General features: G+C 42.3%; 1 protein-coding gene across 4 annotated transcripts in view; it reads left to right on the top strand.

The window, feature by feature from the left end:
- The window catches only part of LOC122556816 (lateral signaling target protein 2 homolog), a 59,333-nt gene that overhangs the window by 21,781 nt on the left and 16,754 nt on the right, over positions 1 to 20,798 (top strand). For all 4 annotated transcript variants that reach the window (XM_087995542.1, XM_087995539.1, XM_087995540.1 and 1 more), the window contains 4 exons: positions 8,289 to 8,426; positions 10,487 to 10,689; positions 15,704 to 15,793; positions 16,984 to 17,073. In XM_087995542.1, the coding sequence (XP_087851668.1) occupies positions 8,289 to 8,426; positions 10,487 to 10,689; positions 15,704 to 15,793; positions 16,984 to 17,073 (521 nt within the window). The remainder of the gene's footprint in view (positions 1 to 8,288; positions 8,427 to 10,486; positions 10,690 to 15,703; positions 15,794 to 16,983; positions 17,074 to 20,798) is intronic.

The raw sequence follows: 20,798 nt of genomic DNA, 5'->3' as shown, positions 1-20,798 counted from the left end.
TCTTTATCGTCTTCTCCATCTCATTGCCCCCACCTCACCTTCCACATACATACCACTTTGTTCTAGCTGCTATCAGTTCTGATGGAATCTCACTGGACTCAGCATTAACTCAGAACATAAAACATTAAAGCGCAGTCCAGGTTGTGCCCACCTGTGAAACCAATCTGAAGCCCATATAACCTACACTATTACATTCTTGTCCATATGCCTATCATTTAAATGCCCTTAAGGTTGGTGAGTCTGCTGCTGTTGGAGGCAGTGCGTTCCATGTTCCTACTACTCTCTTGAAAAAAGAAACTACCTCCTAATACTTCCGATATCTATCACCCCTCTATTTAAAGCTATGTCCCTCATGCTAGCCATCACTGAGGAAAAGGCCTCTCAATCTCCACACTACCTAACCCTCTGTTAATCTTATGTGACAATTAAGTCACTTCTCAACCTTCTCTTGAATGAAGCAGCCTCAAGTCCCTCAGCCTTTCCTCCATAAGACCTTCCCTCCATACCAGGCAACATCCTGATAAATCTCCTCTGAACCCTTTTCAAAACTTCCACATCCTTCCTATAATGTAGTGACCAGAACTATATGCAATACTCCAAGTGCGGCCATACCAGAGTTTTGTACAGCTGCAACATGACCTTATGGTTCCGAAACTTAATCCCTCTACCAATAACGGCAAACGCACTGTATGCCTTAACAATCCTATCAACCTGGGTGACAACTTTCAGGGATGCATGTACCTGGACACTGAGACTCTCTGCTCATCTACACTCCCAAGAATCTTACCATTCGCATAGTACTCTGCATTCATGTTACTCTTTGCAAAGTGAATCACCTCACACTTTTCCGCATTAAACTCCATTTGACACCCCTCAGCCCAGCTATGCAGCTTATCTATGTCCCTCCATAACCTACAACATCCTTTGTCACTATCCACAACTCCACCGACCTGAGTGTCATCTGCAAGTTTGCTAACCCATCCCTCAATGCCCTTATCCAGGTCACTTTTAAAAATGACAAACAGTGGACCCAAAATCAAACCTTGCGGTACACCACCAGTAACTGAACCCCCGGATGAGTATTTCCCATTAACCACAGTCCTCTGTCTTCTTTCAGCTAACCAATTTCTGATCCAAACCCTTCAATCCCATGCATCCGTATTTTGTGCAATAGCCTACCCTGGGGGAATCTTATCAAATGCCTTAGTGAAATTCTGTTTTCTCTCCACAGATGCTGCCAGACATACTGAGTTTCTCCTGCATTTTGTTTTTTTAATCATTGATCTTTTCAATTGAACTGAGAATTCTTCAATCCCCCACCTCTCACTGCCACCCCCAGTCTCCACTTTATTGTAAACTCTGTAATGAAGCCAATGATTAACTAGTGACATAATCATTCTTTGTGTAAAACAGCTATTATAAATAGTTAAAGTTAGGTTTCAGATCTTCCTGATATAAACAATTTATAAAAAATTTTGAAGCTTTGGGGATTTAAATAGTTTGACAATTCTTTGTATTCTATTGGCCCTTGTGAGGATTTATATCTTGCAATTTAAGACTCCTGCATCACAGGATGAGTTTGACCCTTGTCCATGGAAATGTGATATATTTGAACACAGCAGTGAGTTCAGGCTCCCCTCCTGTGAAAGTGAGATTTGACATAATTGGATCCAATTCACTCCAGCATTGTTCAAGGTCCATGAAGTCACCACAACTGTTTCTAAAGAAAGATACAGGCCATGCTTTCTAAATTTGAGTAATAGGGCAGATTTGGATGGGTTCTGAAATAAGCAATACCTGTTTCCTGTTTCTGTCCTTACTGTGATCACTTTGAGGTGTGTGTCTGGAGCTGAACAGACCTACCTGCCACCTCCAGGCAATTAATTCAGAAACTGAATACAATCAGCCAAAGGAGGCTATTGGATTTTACTGGTTAGCTTTCTGTTTGCTAATAGGACAGGAGGTAATTTCACTGCATGGATATCGAGTCCACTTTCAAGCATTTTACAGCAGAGCACTTAAACAGAGTGTAGAATCAGAGACTGCACGGATTTACAAAAGGGAGACAGTGGTTGACAAATCTATTGCAATTCTTTGAGGGTGTAACTCACTGAGATGGGAGCCAGTAGATATAGTTTATTTAGACTTTGAGAAGGCTTTCAACCAAGTCCCACTTCAAAGTGTAAAACTAAAGTGCATGGAATTGGAGGTAGTGTACTGAGATGGATAGGAAATTGGTTAGCAGACAGGAAACAGTAGGAATAAATAGGTCTTTGTTTGATTAGATTAGATTAGATTAGATTACAGTGTGGAAACAGGCCCTTTGGCCCAACAAGTCCACACCGACCCGCCGAAGTGTGACCCACCCATACCCCTACATTTTTACCCCTTACCTAACACTACGGGCAATTTAACATGGCCAATTCACCTGACCCTGCACATCTTTGGACTGTGGGAGGAAACCGGAGGACCCGGAGGAAACCCACGCAGACACGGGGAGAATGTGCAAACTCCACACAGTCAGTCGCCTGAGGCGGGAATTGAACCCGGGTCTCTGGCGCTGTGAGGCAGCAGTACTAACCACTGTGCCACCGTGCCGCCCACAAAGGCAGGTGGGTTTGTGATTCCTGAAGAAGGGCTTATGCCTGAAGCGTCGATTCTCCTGTTCCCTGGATGCTGCCTGACCTGCTGCGCTGTTCCAGCAACACATTTTCAGCTCTGATCTCCAGCATCTGCAGACCTCACTTTCTCCTCCTTTGTTTTTGAATGGCAGGCAGTGACTCATGGGTACTGCAGGAATTGATACTAGGACCCCAGCTATTGAGATGTTATTGATTTAGATGAGAGAACAAAATGTAATATCTCAAAAGCTAGATGGAGGGGTGAGCTGTGAGGAGGATGCAGAGATGTTGCAGTGTGATTTGGATAGGCTGACTGGGGAAAATGCATGGCAGATTGTGGATAAATGTGAGCCTTTCCTTTTTGGTAGCAAAAATAGGAGGCTGGTTATTATTTTGAATGAAGTGCCTTTTCTCAATTTAGTGATCAAGGCCTGGTGTCCTTGTGCACCAGTCACTGAAAGTAAGTGTGCGGGTGTGGCAGGCAGTAATGAAGGCAAACTGTATGTTGGCCTCCATAACAAGAGGACTTCAGTACAAAGGAACAAGGATGTCTTAAGGCAGCTATACAGGGCATTGGTAAGACCACACCTGGAACGTTATGTGCCGTTCTGGTCGTCTTATCGGAGGAAGGATATTTTTGCTGCAGAAGGAGTGCAGCAAAAGTTTACTAAATTGATTCCTGGATTGGCAGGACTAACGTATGAGGAGAGATTGAGTTGATTAGGTATTGAACTGAATGGAATTTAGAAGACTGGAGGAAGGAGGGGAGAATCTCTTGGAGGAGCTATAAAATCCGAACAGGAGTAGATGAGTAATATGCAGGAAGGATGTTCCCAATGATGGAGTAGTCCAGAACCAAAGATCATAGTTTAAGGATAAAGGATAAACCTTTCAGGACTGAGCGGGGAGAAATTTCTTTATCCAGATGAGCCTGTGGAATTCACTACTGCAAAATGATTGGGCCAAAACATTGTGTATTCAAAACAGAGGTAGATGTAATTTTTGCAGCTAACTGGATCAAGAGCTAAGGGGGGAGGGTGGGATTAGGATATTGAGCTCTATGATCAGCCATGATTGTAAAGAATTCGAGACAAAAACTGCAGATGCTGGAATCCAAAGTAGAGAGGCAGGAGGCTGGAAGATCACAGCAAGTCAGGCAGCATCAGGAGGTGGAGAAGGCAACGTTTCGGGTGTAAATTTTCTTCAGGACTGGGGATGGGTGTAGGGAGAGCTGCAGATTCATTCATTCAGATTCATTCCTTCCATTGACCAACCAGGTCATACCCTCTACCTGTCTTCACCTATCCCCTGCCCCGCCACCCCCTTTATTTGCAGCTCCCCCGACACCCACCCCCAGCCCTGAAGAAGGGTTACACCCGAAACATTGACTTCTCCATCTCATGATCATAATGAATGGCAGAACAAGTTCGAGGGGCTGAATGGCCTGCTGCTGCTCCAATAGATGTTTGTTTCCCGTAACAGGTCAGGAAGTGAGATGGCTAAGTTTTTAGTCAAGCCTCCAAGCCTTTTCAGCCTGGGTGTAGGTGCAACTGGAAACCTCCTGTAACCTCCCCTTAAAAACCTGTCGAGGTGGCCTGACTGCTTTTGGATTTTTTTATTTTTTGTTTTAATTTTCTAAAAGGTTGGTGAGGGGAACCCCAAACCACATGAGGATGCTCCAATCTTTTTGTCTGTCTGAATAAAATCCTATTTATTTTGCTTTTTCATTTTCTGTTTTTGACTAAAAATTCTACAATGTGTAAGCAAATCACGTCCTTATATTTACTGTCTCTGGATTCCACAATCCTCCTGTAGAAGGTGCCAAATTCAATTTGGTGTTAAAATTCATGTTGCTGACTCTCTAGACCTGTACAGCTTTAGATGTTTTGTTTTTAACCAATGTCAGTGATAGTGAGTGCAGTTCCTTTATTGGTAACAGCAAAATCCGAATCATTGACATTTAGACTGTCTTGAGTGGGTGAAAGAACTGGACTTCGTCTGAGGCAACAAAAAGCCTTTTTGTGTGGGTCTCAACATCAGGCAGCTGTTTGTGTTGTATTCTGCCGTGCAACTTTTATTGCACATTCAAGTCTCTGCAGAATTCAATTTTGTATTGTTTGTTTTTTTTTGAAATGGTTTTCCCAGTTCCTGACTGATCTCTCACCTTTGGCAGTTTCTTATTTTAAGGCTTTTACTATTTTAAAAACCGTGAACTAAGATCAATATTGAACAAACACCATTTAACAGCTAACACACCAACTTACAGAAATGGTATTTCTGTAATAATTGCATAAATCAATTGATCTATGTGACATGACACATTACTACTTTGTCACAGTTCTGACTGGCTGCAATGCAAGATCAAGTATCAAGGCACTCCTGACTTTCAGCATCTCCTTGCTACATCAGGTCAAATCTTCCAATGTCCGTTTAAAGTTGTTCTGATACTCTCTATCTGAATAGAACAGACTTTTATTAGCATGGCCCACTTTGGTGACTCCTTGTTGCTTTAAATCTCAACATCTCTTACTGAATAATGGTCCACTTTCTAAACTACTTAGTTGTTACTACAAAAACAATTTATTCTGCTCCAGCTTCTTCCCCAGGACAGTAATTTCTTTGCTCCTTTGTCAGGTGAAGTGACAATGCTCCAAAAGCTTGTGATTTCAAATAAACTTGTTGGACCATAGCCTGGTGTCATGCAACTTCTGACTTTGTCCACCCCATTCCAACACTGGCACCTCACATCACAAACCTGTCTCTGGACAAGTAGTTTGATTACTAAAATGTGTCTATCTGTATCTGTCTCTCTCTCACTCTCTTCCACCTGCAACCATCCCATATACCTGCCCCAACAATCCACAACATTCATCTTTTGTCTTGCATTTTAAGTGTCTAACTTAACCTCGTTATAAAATCCCACATTCTTAACTGCTAAAACCGACTAACAATCTAGGGTGTTGCCTGTTCATTAGCAGTGTAGAAACAAAGCATTTCACTATGAGGTGATCAATGCTTTCTTGATGCACTCTTCAAATCATTTCGAAGAATGAAGATAAACAAGTAGCAAAGTAGTAAAAACTTTGCAACACGTGGGAAACCTTCCAATCTTGTGGAATATTTAGTCAGATTCTGGCAGCCTTTGGTTACAAGAGATTCCACCCCTTTCAGATGTAAAACTCTTTTGTGATACGCCAAAGAATTACTGTGCTGCTCACTGCATTATATTCCAGATCAGTGAACACTTTAATAAGGTGAAATGATCTGTCTTTACCAACATTCAGCTGAACAGAGCAAATCACACAACACCGACTTGTTTTGTCAGTCAAGCCAGTAGGGTGTTAAGCATGCATTTATTGATGATGATATTGAAATATGACCCACCAAAAGACTTGGAAGATTATTTCTACATTTCACAACTTCATGATATTTCACCACCAGCTCATATGGAATAAACAGAGGTATCTCCCCTTCTCACTTGTGTTTGCGCGATGAGGCAAAAAATGTGTGCTTGATGATTAAGAAGGAGGGGCAGAATGAGTTGATACATGATCTGTGAAACAAAGGCCCAGAAATGTTTGGGGGAATGTATGGCTGGTGAGTCACACCTGGAGATGGAAAAGTCAGATTGCATCCAAAATACCAACGTGTCATCAGAACTGAAATGAAAAATCAAAATGTACTTATAGTGGTTGGAGAAGATGTCTCTTTGGATTATTGCAGTTGTAGAAAGTGATTTGATTTATGTAATGAAAGAGGGAATAGTTTTCCTGTGGTTACTTTTGGCAACAAAACTGGAAATGTGTGCAGAGAAAGAAATCGTCTTCCCAGCAGACTTGCTGGCCTAGCTATTTTGATGGTCAAATAATCATTGCAACAGCGTGGGCTAGAGTTGCTGTCAAGTCAGGTCCATGCAGAAATCCCAATTTAGCTGAATCCAAGGGAATTACCGAAGAAATGGAAAATTCCAAAGGGCAGTTCCCTGTGTCTGGAACACCTAAAGAAAAGTTCCCTTTAAAGTGGATTATTGTGGGTTCAAACTGTTTGGTAAGTACTAAACTGACACATGCTTGCTGCACTGCACATATCTGCCAACCATCCAGAACCAACTTGCCTAATTCATCTTGCCCCTATCACATTAAGGTTCACAGTGTCTCCTAGATGTTTATCAGAATACACCTGAAACACTGAGTCAGTGCAGTGTTGACTATCTTCTCCACTTCTGGGTCCAAGGATTCCTGGGCAGATTTGAAACAGGAGGCCCTGCCCATGAATCACTCCACGGGAGGTCCAAAGACCTTAAATGAGTATAGAGGAATGCCGTAAGTCCCTCCAGCATGCTCTGCCATTGATTAGGATCACGGCTGATCAGACATTCCTCATGTCCACATTCCTACCCTTTTTCCCCATAACCCTTGATTCCCTTACTGATCAAGAATCTATCTATCTCAACCTCAACTATACACAAGAAGTTTACCCACACAGCTCTGTGGAAACAAGGGTTCCAAAGATTCACAACGCACCGGAGAATAAATTCCACCTCCTCTTGGTCCTAAATTGGCACTCCTTCATTCTGAGATTCTTCCCTCTGGTCCAAGACTCTGCAATGAGGGGAAACATCCTCTCAGGATTTACCCTGTCAAGCACCTTAAGAATCCTATATGTGTCAATGAGATCAAACCTTATTCTTCTAATTTTCAATGAGTAGAATCCCAACCTGTTTAACCTTTGCCCATAAGACAATCCCTCCATCCCAGAGATTATCTGAGTGAACCTTCTCCGAACTGTTGCCGATTTTTAAATAGTATTGAGTCCCTTTGGTTTGCAGCTTTCTGCAGTTTCTTTCCATTTAAATAATATTGTTGTTTAGTTCTCCCTTCCAAAATGAACAGCTTTACATTTGTCCACACCATACTCCATTTGACCACTTTTTGCCTATCAATATCTCTTTGTAAGGAGTTTGTGTCCTTCCATGAACCCGCTTTTCCACTTGTTTTTGTGCCATCTAACCATATTTGGCTCTGGTACATTCACTTCCCTCCTCCAAGTCATTAATATATATTGTAAACTATTCTGATCCAAACATGATCCCTGTGAACCGTATTGGCAGAAGGTCGCCAATCTGAAGAACCTCTTATCTCACTCCTGTTTCTTGCCCATGAGCCGATTCTCTATTCAAACCAATATACTACCTCAAACACCATGGACTTTTTTATTGTATGACACTTTTTTGTATGGTATCCATTCTGGTTGAGACATCCTCAAAAAACTAGTCTGATGTGATTTTCCTTTTGTGAAGCAGTGCAATATGCTTGATGAGATTATAAATTTCCTAATGTTCTGTAATTTACTTTCTTAATCATTGAATCCAATATTTTTCCAACAATAGATGTTCAGTTAATCAGCCTCTAGTTACTTGCTTTTTGCTGCCCTCCCTTTTTGAATAGGGAAATGAGATTTTTAAATAAAATTTGATTGGTGTTGGAGATTGGGGTTACAACCTAGGTCTAAATTTCTGGGCCAATGTTGTTCAGATTAAAGTTGTCATGTTGGATGATGCAATGGAAATTGGATTTCCCTTCTCCTGACCTTTTTAATGCAACTTTTCCGATATCTACTCTAAAGACCCAGTTATTGCTTCAGCTTGTACGTGTTGTTACTTTTCAGGACCACATGCTGCAGATAATTAACCAGATAATGGACGATTGCATTCCCAATGAGCGCCCAAATAGAGATTTCCGCGTCAAATTTCCAGATGAGGTTTTACAGGAGCACCTCGGAGTACAACTGTGGTTTGCTGCTGAGGTAGACCTTGATTAAGGGTGGTTTTCCGATTACTGTATGCCATGTATAGCAGTATAATTTTGAGTTTTATATTAAGAACAATCCCTGGTCAACCTACCTCCCTGGTTTCTAGCTGCAGTTTTGACTATTTTATCTATAACAGTTCACAGGTGTCAACCAACTCTTTGATTTAGATTTGTGGGCTGGATAAATCTAGTTACATATGCACAAATTAAAGACTTGATTGTTGTGTTTATCTGCATCAATTGAAGCTCTTAAGAACCCGTATGGAGCTAAAATCGGGGGTGGCTGCCAGGCAAAGGTCTTACCACAATTTGTTTGGAGCTTGAGAGTGTGACATCTAGTCTGTGTAAATTTGAGCTGAGAGTGAAGCAGATATTTAATGACCAAAGGATTTCGACATTTATTTCAGCAAACCATCCTTATTCCCTGCATTTCCCATGACTAAACCACCTAGCCTGCACATCCCTGAACACTGAGCAATTTACGATGGCCAATTCTCCCTAACCCCCACATCTTTGAACTGTGGGAAGAAACCGGAGAAACCCACACAGACATGCGGAGAATGTGTAAACTCCATACAGACAGTCGCTCAAGGTGGGACTCGAACCAGGGGCCCTGGAGCTGAGGCTAAGTGCTAAGCACTGAGCCACCATGCCGCCCTCCGTATTTCTGAAGTGGTAGTGTTACAGACAATCCCATTGAGGAAGGGAAAAGATTAGGTCATCGAGCCATAGAGATGTACAGCATGGAAACAGACCCTTCGGTCCAACCCGTCCATGCCGACCAGATATCCCAACCCAATCTAGTCCCACCTGCCAGCACCTGGCCCATATCCCTCCAAAACCTTCCTATTCATAAACCCATCCAAATGCCTCTTAAATGTTGCAATTGTACCAGCCTCCACCACATCCTCTGGCAGCTCATTCCATACTCGTACCTCCCTCTGTGTGAAAAAGTTGCCCCTTAGGTCTCTTTTATATCTTTCCCCTCTCTCCCTAAACCTATGCCCTCTAGTTCTGGACTCCCCGACCCCAGGGAAAAGACTTTGCCTATTTATCCTATCCATGCCCCTCATAATTTTGTAAACCTCTATAAGGTCACCCCTCAGCCTCCGACACTTCAGGGAAAACAGCCCCAGCCTGTCCAGCCTCTCCCTATAGCTCAGATCCTCCAACCCTGGCAACATCCTTGTAAATCTTTTCTGAACTCTTTCAAGTTTCACCACAACTTTCCGATAGGAAGGGGACCAGAATTGCACGCAATATTCCAACAGTGGCCTCACCAATGTCCTGTACAGCCGCAACATGACCTCCTGTATTCAATACTCTGACCAATAAAGGAAAGCATACCATCGCCTTCTTCACTATCCTATCTACCTGCGACTCCACTTTCAAGGAGCTATGAACCTGCACTCCAAGGTCTTTGTTCAGCAACACTCCCTTAGGACCTTACCATTATGTGTATAAGTCCTGCTAAGATTTGCTTTCCCAAAATGCAGCGCCTTGCATTTATCTGAATTAAACTCCATCTGCCGCTTCTCAGCTCTCATTTTTTCATTGAATTTGGATATAATTTAATATACACATGACCAGAAGGTTTGAATGGGACCATCTTTTACTATGTGTCACTAAGCTCACTAAGTCAAAGCAACTTCTTCATATTTCCTGTTTCTCTTCACTGAAATGAAACATAAATATGACCCAGAAGCAGTCACAAAATGATGGATTAAATATTGCCTAATCATTGGATACAGCTGAATTTCTACGACTGAACCATGAAATATTTTTCATATTTCAATGAAAGGTGAAAAAATTGGTGGTACCTTTCATAATCTGTCTCTTAATTCAATTTTGTATTCCAATTTTAGTGATTTAATTACACAAAACCGAAGATGAGCCATCATAGGATATTGTCAGCATTTCATAATTATCTTTAGCTGAAACATTAGACCTCAAAGTGTGCTTTGTATTCTTGACTTGTACATGTGTATGGGGATTTTTTTTAAATGCAAGAAAGCAACAAGTAATTAACTTGCCTCACTTTCCTTTTTTTTTAAGTGTTTGGTCGCTGGTTCTCTCATTGATGTACATGAATCTGAAATGATTGCATTGCACCCTCTGGCAGAGGACCTGCTACACAGTCTAGAGGAAGTACGCTACCTACTCCGGGAGCAGAGTCTTTCTGACTACACCGTTTATACTGATGACATCAAAGCAGCCCTGGTTCGGTTTGACAGGCTCTTTGCTGAGTTTGAGTTAAGGTAAGGGAGTAATAAAGTAATGAACTTTGTCACAGGCATTTACGAATGGCAGTTTCAGCTTCGGTATTGAAATTCAGCAACGAAAGAGGATCTAATCTTTGCTTTGACCTGATGGTGTCTCCGTTAGTATATCTGTACAAGTCCTTATGTTTGGAATTTAGACGATTTTTTTTCCAAATGATGATAATCCTTCTATAACCCAGTGTGGCAATGGCATTTTCCCACTACTTCAGCCAAAGCAAAGCTATTCCATCTATCTTTTATAGAGTCATTTCGCATGCATTGCATGACATTTGTTATGAAGATGTGGGTGAACTATACCTTAAGAGTTAAAAGCAAGCAGTGACAGCACCAAGTGTTCTCATTAAGACACAATGAAACATGTGCTCCAGCTACTCTGGTAGTTGGTTGCCTGGAAACAACAAAAAACAAATTTGAATTAGGCCAATCAGTTTAAATTATACCCCAAAAAATACCAAATTCCAATCAAGTTTGAATTTAGTAGATTGGCTTTTAAAAGTTTGTCAATGAGACAATCCGATGCTTTGGGGGTATAAGACTGTGGAAAATTGAACAGTTGGGAGGAGAACTGCCCAGCTACCCGCTCATAAAGACTGCCTGAAAAATAGCTCTCTTAAAAGGTATCTTAATCAATCAGTAAACTGTGAAGCAGAAATCCCTAAGAAGTAAAAAAGATGACACAGGAAGATCCAAATAGAAGAACCAAAAGCTGCCTGGTTTTGAGAGAAATGTTATTTTGTAAATTGTAATCAGGAGTTTTATCGGACTAGTATTATAGAAGGGAAGGTAAAAAAGGTGAGAACAAGGACTTGTTAGAGCAAGGAAGTTGTTAGTTAATTATTCTGTTTTACTTTAAGAAATAAAGTTGTAAATGTTTACTTTAAACAGTTCTTGACCAGCCCAATGTTTACAGATTACTGCATGGGATAAATCTTTTCTGTGTTGGTGGTTTTAAATTAAGCAGGAGGGTTTACCTACCCTGTGTTGTAACATTTATCAAGTTCAATACGGTTCAAAAATATAACCATAGTAAATACTAAATAGGTTATAAAATGACAGAAATTACACTTATTCTTATTTGCTTAGTGAATGCAGAGCTGAGAAATGGCAGATGGAGTTCAACCTGGATAAATGTGAAGTCATGTGTTTTGAAAGGTCAAACTCAAATGCTGAATATAGGATTAAAGACAGGATTCTTGGCAGTCTTGAGGAACAGAGGGATCTGGGTGTGCAAGTACATAGATCCCTCAAAGTTGCCACCCAAGTGGATAGGGTTGTTAAGAAAGCATATGGTATTTTGGCTTTCATTAACAGGAGAATCGAGTTTAAGACCACAAGGTTTTGCTGCAGCTCTACAAGTCCCTGGTGAGACCACACTTGGAATGTTGTGTCCGGTTCTGGTCACCCTACTATAGGAAAGATACCGAGGCTTTGGAGAAGGTGCAAAGAAGGTTTACCAGGATGCTGCCTGGACTGGAGGGCTTGCCTTATGAAGAAAGGTTGAATAAGCTCGGACTTTTCTCTCTGGAGAGAGGAGACCTGATTTAGGTATACAAGATAATGAGTGGAATACATAGTCAATAGCCAGAGACTTTTACCCAGAGCAGGATTGACTGGCACGAAGAGTTATGATCTGAAGATATTAGGAGGAAGTAGAAAGAGACGTCAGAGGCAGATTCTTTACGCAGAGAGCTGTGAATGCATGGAATGCGTTGCCAGCTGTGGTGGTAGAAGTAGAGTCATTGGGGACATTTAAACTACTGCTGGACATGCACATGGATAGCAGTGAGTTGAGGGGTGCATAGGTTAAGTTACTTTATTTTACATTAGGATTAAATCTCGGCACAACATCATGGGCCAAAGGGCCTGTTCTGTGCTGTATTTTTCTATGTTCTATGAATCGAAGTACTGCTGGCATGGCTGGAAGTTGTTGGTGATACCTAATGACCCTTGAAGTTTGGTGAGCTGCTGCCTTGAACTGTTGGAATCCCAATGAGACACTTTAATCTATAATGTTTTAAGTTTTAGGTATCAATGGGCATATGGTCTGTTTTTTTTGTTGTTTGTTTTTTAAAAAAAACAATTTTTGTACTACTTAAACTGAGAACATCCCTGTGTAGGTGAAAATGTTTGTCTTCTCCAAAGGAAAGCAGTTAGAATTTTGGATGCACTGCCTCAAAGGTGCTTTTCCACTCTTTTTGTTATCATAAAGATAACATGGCAGCATTGTGGGTCAGTGGTTAGCACTGCTGCCTTTCAGCACCTCCTGTGACTCTGGTCGAATTTTTGCACATTCTACTCATGTATGTGAGAGTTTGCAGTTTTCTTCCTATAGTCCAAAGATGTATAGGTTAGGTGGAATGGCCATGGGGAATTGCTAAGACTTCGGCTGTGATCTTTGCATCCACACTTACCACTGGAGTAGCTCCAGGTGATTGGAGTGTGGCAAATGTCCTTCGCTTCTTCAAGAAAAGGAATAGGGATAACCCTGGGGAATTACAGACCAATCATTTTTGTCTCTGGTGGACAAAGTATTGGAAAGGATTCTGAAAGACAGGATTTATGATTACTTGGAAAACCATAATTTGATTAGAGAGAGTCAACATGGCTTTGTGAGGGGCAGGTTATGCCTCTCAAACCTTATTGACATCTTTGAGGATGTAACAAAACATATTGATGAAAGTAGCACAGTGGATGTAGTTTACATGGATTTTAGCAAGATATGAGATAAGGTTCCCATGGTAGGTTCATTCAGAAAGTAAGGAGGCATGCGATACAGGGAAATCTGGCTGTCTGGATACAGAATTGGCTGGCCACAGAAGACTACAGAGGGTAGTAATAGATTGAAAGTATTCAGCTTGGAGCTCAGTGTCCAGTGGTTTCCACAGGGAATGATTCTGGGACCTCTGCTCTTTGTGATTTTTATAAATGACTTGGATGAGGAAGTGGAAGGGTGGGTTGGTAGGCTTGCTGATAGGAAGGATGGTGGAGTTGTGGATAGTGTGGGTGGGGCTGTTGTAGGTTGCAATGTGACATTGACAGGATGCAGAGCTGGGCTGAGCAGTGGCAGATGGAGTTAAACCTGGAAAAGTGTGAAGCTATTCACTTTGGAAGGTTGAATTTGGATGCAGATTACAGGGCAACCTCAATTATCCAAATGAATGTTCAGAACATTTTACCCAAGCATCTGGATCTTAAGATCTTGTTTGGATAGTCTGAGGTTCGTATAATTGGTGTTTTGGATATCCAAGGATGCACAGTACAGGGTTAAAGGCAGGATTTGTGGCAGTGTTGAGGAACAGAGGGATCTGGGGTCCATGTCCGTGGATCCCTCAAAGTTGCCACCCAAGTTGAGGGTTATTAAGAAAGCATATGGTATGTTGGCTTTCATTAGTGGGGGGTTAAGTTTAAGAGCCGTGAGGTTATGCTGCAGCTCTATAGAGCCCTGGTTAGACCACACTTGGAATATTATGTTCAGTTCTGGTCACTTCATTATAGGAAGGATGTGGAAGCATTAGAGAGGGTGCAGAGGAAATTGACCAGGATGCTGCCTGGACTGGAGGCCATGTCTTAGGTTAAGGGAGCTAAGGCTTTTCTCATTGGAGTGAAGAAGGATGAGAGGTGGACATGATAGTGGTGTACAAGATGATGAGAAGCATCGATAGAGTGGATAGTCTAGTCATGATGGAAATGTCTATCACTAGTTGCATAACGTTAAGGTGATTGGCGGAAGGTTTAGGGAAGATGTCAGAGATTGGCTCTTTACACAGAGTGGTGGGTGCATGGAATGCACTGACAAGTGATAGTAGCATCAGATACATTAGGAACAAGTAAGCGACTCTTGGATAGGCACATGGAATTTCGTACAATGATGGGAATGTATGTTAGTCTGATTTTATAGGATAAAAGCCTGATACTACAACGAGGGCCAATGTGCTATAGAGTTCTATGTTCTGTGAAATACAGGTTTATTGGCTGGGGATGAGTCTGAGTGGGATGCTCTTCGAAGGGTCTGTGTGGACTCAATTGGCCGAATGGCCTGCGTCCACTCTGAAGGGATTCTGTGACTGTATATGCAACACTAGTGTGTAAAGCTCCATGAGCAGCAGTTGAAATGACTGGCTTATGAATCACCTTATTAACGGAAAGGTATTGTGCCCCACTTAATTGTACTTTTTGAAAAGCAGGTGGGATGATGGAAAGGATTCTGAAAGACAGGATTTATGATTACTTGGAAAACCATAATTTGATTATTTTTAACAAGGTGATGCTGTCCTTGACTTTTTCCCCAGAGGTCGTAAAAGCAGCAATTCTGAGAAGCCTGGATTGGATGGGTGTTAGGACCAATTTGATTATAGCCTACAGATACTGCCTTGAGCAAAAGGCTTTCAATTTAAAAAAAACACTTGTACAATGAAAGGGGAGTGGCCAGTTTTCTCTCCCTCTCTGTGTCTCTCTCTGTCTCTTTCTTTCTCTCTACCACCAGGGTTTAATGTTACCTTTTTTGCCAAAGGGTGTTTATGGGGGATTGGAACAGCATCATTTAAGTTGGGATAATCTGTTGAGTTTTCAGACAGGTTATGCTATTCTGTGTTCTGATCTGTTTGTGTTTCATTCGGTAATCTTGTAAATACATTCTGCTTTGCTTAAAACAGTGGTTTGACCAGCTGCATCCCTCCTGGAATATCCAATCGACACCTGCTTAAAACAACTACCAAAGTTAGGGGCCAGGTACTTTCTTGAAATGTTTTGAGGAGGTCTGGCCTGGTCCAAAACACAGGTATACAACAAACAGTGATGTACCACACAGATGAAGTGTTGATGTCTTTTATTGAGATTTAGTTACATCATACACTCAGCAAGGCTATTTGTAACCAACACCTTTTTCTTGAAATACTTAGGAAAAGGGAATGATTCCTATAGTGTCTTATACACTGATCAATCTTCCATATACAGGTGTGGTTTGTTCTGAAATGTAACCTTTTTGTTCCAGCTATGTTGCTGCAGTGGTTCCCATCAAGTCTCCTGAAGAACTCTACAATCAGCAGCAGATTATTGTGCTGTTCTGTGAAACAATAGATAGGTTAGTCCTCCTGAATTTTCATTAATCTTTTGCATAAATGCCTGATTTGCTCAACCATTGCTTTGTTTAATCCAAACTGACCTGATGACTGTTGAGATGATGATGAGCTTTGTTGCTTTTCTTCCTTGGACTATGGAAGTAAATGGGCCAACACATAATTACCACATTCATTCCTAAAGAAGGGCTTATGCCCGAAACGTCGATTCTCCTGTTCCCTGGATTCTCCTGTTCCCTGTGCGCTGTTCCAGCAACACATTTTCAACACATAATTACCAACCAATATCACCTGAGAGCGACTAATCAGATGATTAGTCTTGTTTGTGTAAAACTGACTGCTTTGGCCTACAAAGAGCAGTGAGCACAACTCAAAGGAGTGTTTTTTGTCTGGTAAGTACTTTGAAACATCCTGAGGTCAAATTCTTCCACGTGACAATTTTATTTCATTTTGACACTTTGTCTAGACACTGAGCCGACCCTTATTCTCTGGTATTATTGTAGATAGTCATATGCCAATTCTACTTTGGTTATTACAAATCTATGTTGCATTAGTAAACACAATAGTAAATACAGGGCGACCCTGGTATCCACAGAATTGTTTTCCATGGTTTCAGTTAGCCTCAGTTGACTGCAGCCCAAATGTATTATAGGGGACCTTCCAGAACCAGGCACCAGGGGGCTGCTGGGAAGGTAAGCCTCCCATTTAAATGAATGGGTTCACTCTTATCCATGGTTTCCGGCTTGGAATGTACCCCCATGGGTATGGGAGAGGGGGAGAGCTACTGTATTCACCGGTGTTAAATTCCACTGAATTGTGTGCCTGACTGTACAGCTGAGCTGTGTAATTTAACTCGATGATTCGCCTCTCTCTGGTTTTGATTTGTGCGGAAAGTTGAGAGGCTTGCAACAGATCTGTGCATTCATGCATCCCCAAAAATGTGATATATAGCCACTGACCCAGAGGCTCCACTCATTAACTTACTCAATTTAACTTTCCTCAGAAATGCCTTTTTAATGTTAATGCAGTCCCTCTTTCCCATCTTGTATTCTTCGTGTTTTACGCTTAAATATTTTGTTTGTAATTTTCTTGAAACAGGAAGTCTCTCTACCAATTTTTAAAACCTCTATTCTTAATACACGTAGGTTTGATTTCTCCTATTTACTCTGCCAAATGTCATCTTTCAATATTACAGGGCATTGAAGCTGGGGTACTTGACACAAGATATGATTGATGGTTTTGAGCCTGAACTGATGTTTACTATTCCACGCCTTGCTATCATTTGGTAAGGAGCTCATTTTCATGACCATTGGAAATAGTTTGGTTGAAATGTGTATGCAAGAGCTGAATCCCAAAGGTGGGCTGAGAGACTCCCTGTGACATCAGACCAGCCTCAGTGTGATATAAAGGTCAATCAGGGGAGACAAATCTTCACTGCTGTGTGAAATGGTGAGCTCCAGGGAGGATGGTTAACCTCCAACAGTCTTTCAATCATCATTGCTGCAGACCATCACTGGAGAAACTGTTGGTTAGTAGCCTAGGCCCAACCATCTCCAACTGCTTCATTGGTGATCTACCCTCCATTATTCGATCAGGAACATGAATGTTTTCTGCAGATTGTAGAATGTCCAGTACCTTTCATGACTACTCAGATACTCAAGTAGTCCATGTCCAAATGCAGAAAGACCTGGACAAAAATCCAGGTTTGGAAAATGTGTTGCTGGAAAAGCATAGCAGGTCAGGCAGCATCCAAGGAGCAGGAGAATCAACGTTTTGGGCAACGTCGATTCTCCTCCTTGGATGCTGCCTGACCTGCTGCGCTTTTCCAGCAACACATTTTTCAGCTCTGATCTCCAGCATCTGCAGTCCTCACTTTCTCCTAAAAATTCAGGTTTGGCCTGATAAGTGGCAAGTAACACTTGCACCACAAGTACTAGAATCTGATCATTGATCCTTGCATATCTATCACCAAGCCCCCACTATTAACATTCTAGAGGTTTCAATTGACCAGAACTTGAACTTGACTAGCTATAAAAAGACAGCGGTTACAAGAACAAGTCAGAGGCTAGGAATCCTGCAGTGTGTCATTAACATTCTAACTCCCCAAAGTCTGACACTTGGATGGCACAAGTCAGGAGTGTGATAGAATACTCACATTTGCCTGGATGAGTACATCTCCAACTACACTCAAACTTGACCACAATTCTTCAGTGACTTTTACTCTAGTGATGGAGAGGGATAAGTGTGCACTACAGGGCAAGAGTTATAGCTGGGGACAGGGAAATTATGATGCGGTGAGGCACGATTTAGGATGCGTGGCTTGGAAAAGTAGGCTTCAAGGGAAGGGCGCAATTGATATGTGGAGCTTGTTCAAGAAGCCACTATTGAGTGTCCTTGATAAGTATGTACCTGTCAGGCAGGGAGGAAAGGGTCGTGTGAGGGAGCCATGGTTTAATAAGGAATTAGAATCCCTTGTTAAATGGAAGAGGGCGGCCTATGTAAAGATGAGGCGTGAAGGTTCAATTGGGGCGACTGAGAGTTAAAAGGTAGCCAGGAAGGACCTGAAGATGGCTAAGAGCAGCAAGGAGGGGACATGAAAGGTCCTTAGTTGGTAGGATTAGGGAAAACCCTAAGGCTTTCTATAGGTATGTCAGGAATAAAAGAATGACTAGGGTAGGAATAGGTCCAGTCAAGGATAGTAGTGGGACGTTGCGTGTGGAGGCTGAAGAGATTGGGGAGACACTGAATGAATACTTTTCGTCAGTATTCACTCAGGAACAGGACATTGTTGCCGATGTGAATACTGAGTCACAATTAGAATGGACGGCTTTGAGGTATGTAGGGAAGAGGTGTTGGAAATTCTGGAAAAGGTGAAAATAGATAAGTCCCCTGGGCCTGATGGCATTTATCCTAGGATTCTCCTAGGGAAGCAAGGGAGGAGATTGCAGAGCCATTGGCCTTGATTTTTATGTCCTCGTTGTCTACAGGAATAGTGCCAGTAGACTGGAGGATAGCAAATGTGGTTCCCTTGTTCAAGAAGGGGAGTAGGGATAACCCTAGTAACTATAGGCCGGTGAGTCTCCCTTCTGTTGTGGGCAAAGTCTTAGAGAGAATTGTAAGGGATAGGATTAATGAACATCTGGATAGGAATAATGTGACCAAGGATAGTCAGCATGGTTTTGTGAAGGGCAGGTCGTGCCTCACAAACCTTATTGAATTCTTTGAGAAGGTGACTAAGGAGGTGGACGAGGGTAAAGCGGTAGATGTGGTGTATATGGATTTTAGTAAGGCATTTGATAAGGTTCCCCATGGTAGGCTACTGCAAAAAATACAGAGGTATGGCATTGAGGGTGAGTTGGAGGTTTGGATTAGGAATTGGCTGGCTGGAAGAAGACAGGGGGTAGTAGTTGATAAAGGTTCATCTTGGAGTGCAGTTACTAGCGGTGTTCCGCAAGGATCTGTTTTGGGACCATTGCAGTTTATCATTTTTATAAATGACCTGGAGGAGGGGCTAGAAGGTTGGGTGAGCAAGTTTGCGGATGATACGAAAGTCGGAGGAGTTGTTGACAGTGAGGAAGGATGTGTCAGGTTACAGTGGGATATAGATAAGTTGCAGAGCTGGGCAGAAAGGTGGCAAATGGAGTTCAATGTGGGTAAGTGTGAGATGATTCACTTTGGTAAGAGTAACAAAAAGATGGGGTACTGGGCTAATGGTTGGAGACTTGGTAGTGTGGATGAGCAGAGGGATCTTGGTGTCCATGTACACAGATCTCTGAAAGTTGCCACCCAGGTAAATAGTGCGGTGAAGAAGGCATATGGCGTACTGGCTTTTATTGGTAGAGGAATTGAGTTCCGGAGTCCTGAGGCGGCCGCATTTGGAGTATTGTGTGCAGTTTTGGTCGCCATACTATAGGAAGGATGTGGAGGCACTGGAACGGGTGCAGAGGAGGTTTACCAGGATGTTGCCTGGTATGGTAGGAAGATCGTATGAGGAAAGGCTGAGGCACTTGGGGCTGTTTTCATTGGAGAAAAGAAGGTTTAGGGGTGACTTGATAGAGGTGTACAAGATGATTAGGGGTTTAGATAGGGTTGACCATGAGAATCTTTTTCCACGTATGGAGTCAGCTATTACAAGGGGGCATAGCTTTAAATTAAGGGGTGGTAGGTATAGGACAGATGTTAGGGGTAGATTCTTTACTCAGCGAGTCATGAGTTCATGGAATGCCCTGCCAGTAGCAGTGGTGGACTCTCCCTCTTTATGGGCATTTAAATGGGCATTGGATAGGCATATGGAGGATAGTGGAGGATGCTGCCTGAATTGCTGTGCTCTTCCAGCACCACTAATCCAGAATATGGAGGATAGTGGGCTAGTGTAGGTTAGGTGGGCTTGGATTGGCGCAACATCGAGGGCCAAAGGGCCTGTACTGCGCTGTATTTTTCTATGTTCTATGTTCTTGACACCGTCCGGGACAAACAGGTGCTTGATTAGCACTATATCCACAAACTTAATCTCTCTCCACCCCTATGCTCTGTCACAGCAGTGTGTACCATCTACAAGATGCATTGAAGAAATACTCAGACAGCACCTTCCAAACCCATAGCCACGACCACTACTATCTAGATGGTCAAGAGCTACAGTCACATGGGAGCACTACCACCTGCAAGTTCCCCACCAAGTCACTCCCCATCCTGACTTGGAGTTGGGTTGAAGTTCTGAAGCTCCTTCCTGAATTGCATTGTGGAGGTTCCTACACCAAATGGACTGCAACAGTTCAAGATGGCTGCTCACATCCACCTTCTCCAGAGAAATAGGGATGGGTAATTAATTCTAGCTAAGTCAGCAAAATTCACATTCCTTGAATGAATAAAAATATCGCTGGATTCCCCAACATCAACATCCTTGGGATGAGCACTGATCGACGTTTCGGGCATAAGCCCTTCTTCAGGAAAGAGGAAAGTGTGTCCAGCAGACTAAGATAAAAGGTAGGGCCCCTCCCCCAAGTCCCTCCT

The sequence above is a fragment of the Chiloscyllium plagiosum genome, unplaced genomic scaffold (genome assembly GCF_037043375.1).
Source record: "Chiloscyllium plagiosum isolate Xiang-an unplaced genomic scaffold, Cpla_swu_hap1 HiC_scaffold_16, whole genome shotgun sequence".
Classification (NCBI taxonomy): domain Eukaryota; kingdom Metazoa; phylum Chordata; class Chondrichthyes; order Orectolobiformes; family Hemiscylliidae; genus Chiloscyllium; species Chiloscyllium plagiosum.
The sequence above is the reverse complement of the archived record's forward strand: the minus strand, read 5'-3'. Positions and strand labels throughout refer to the sequence as shown.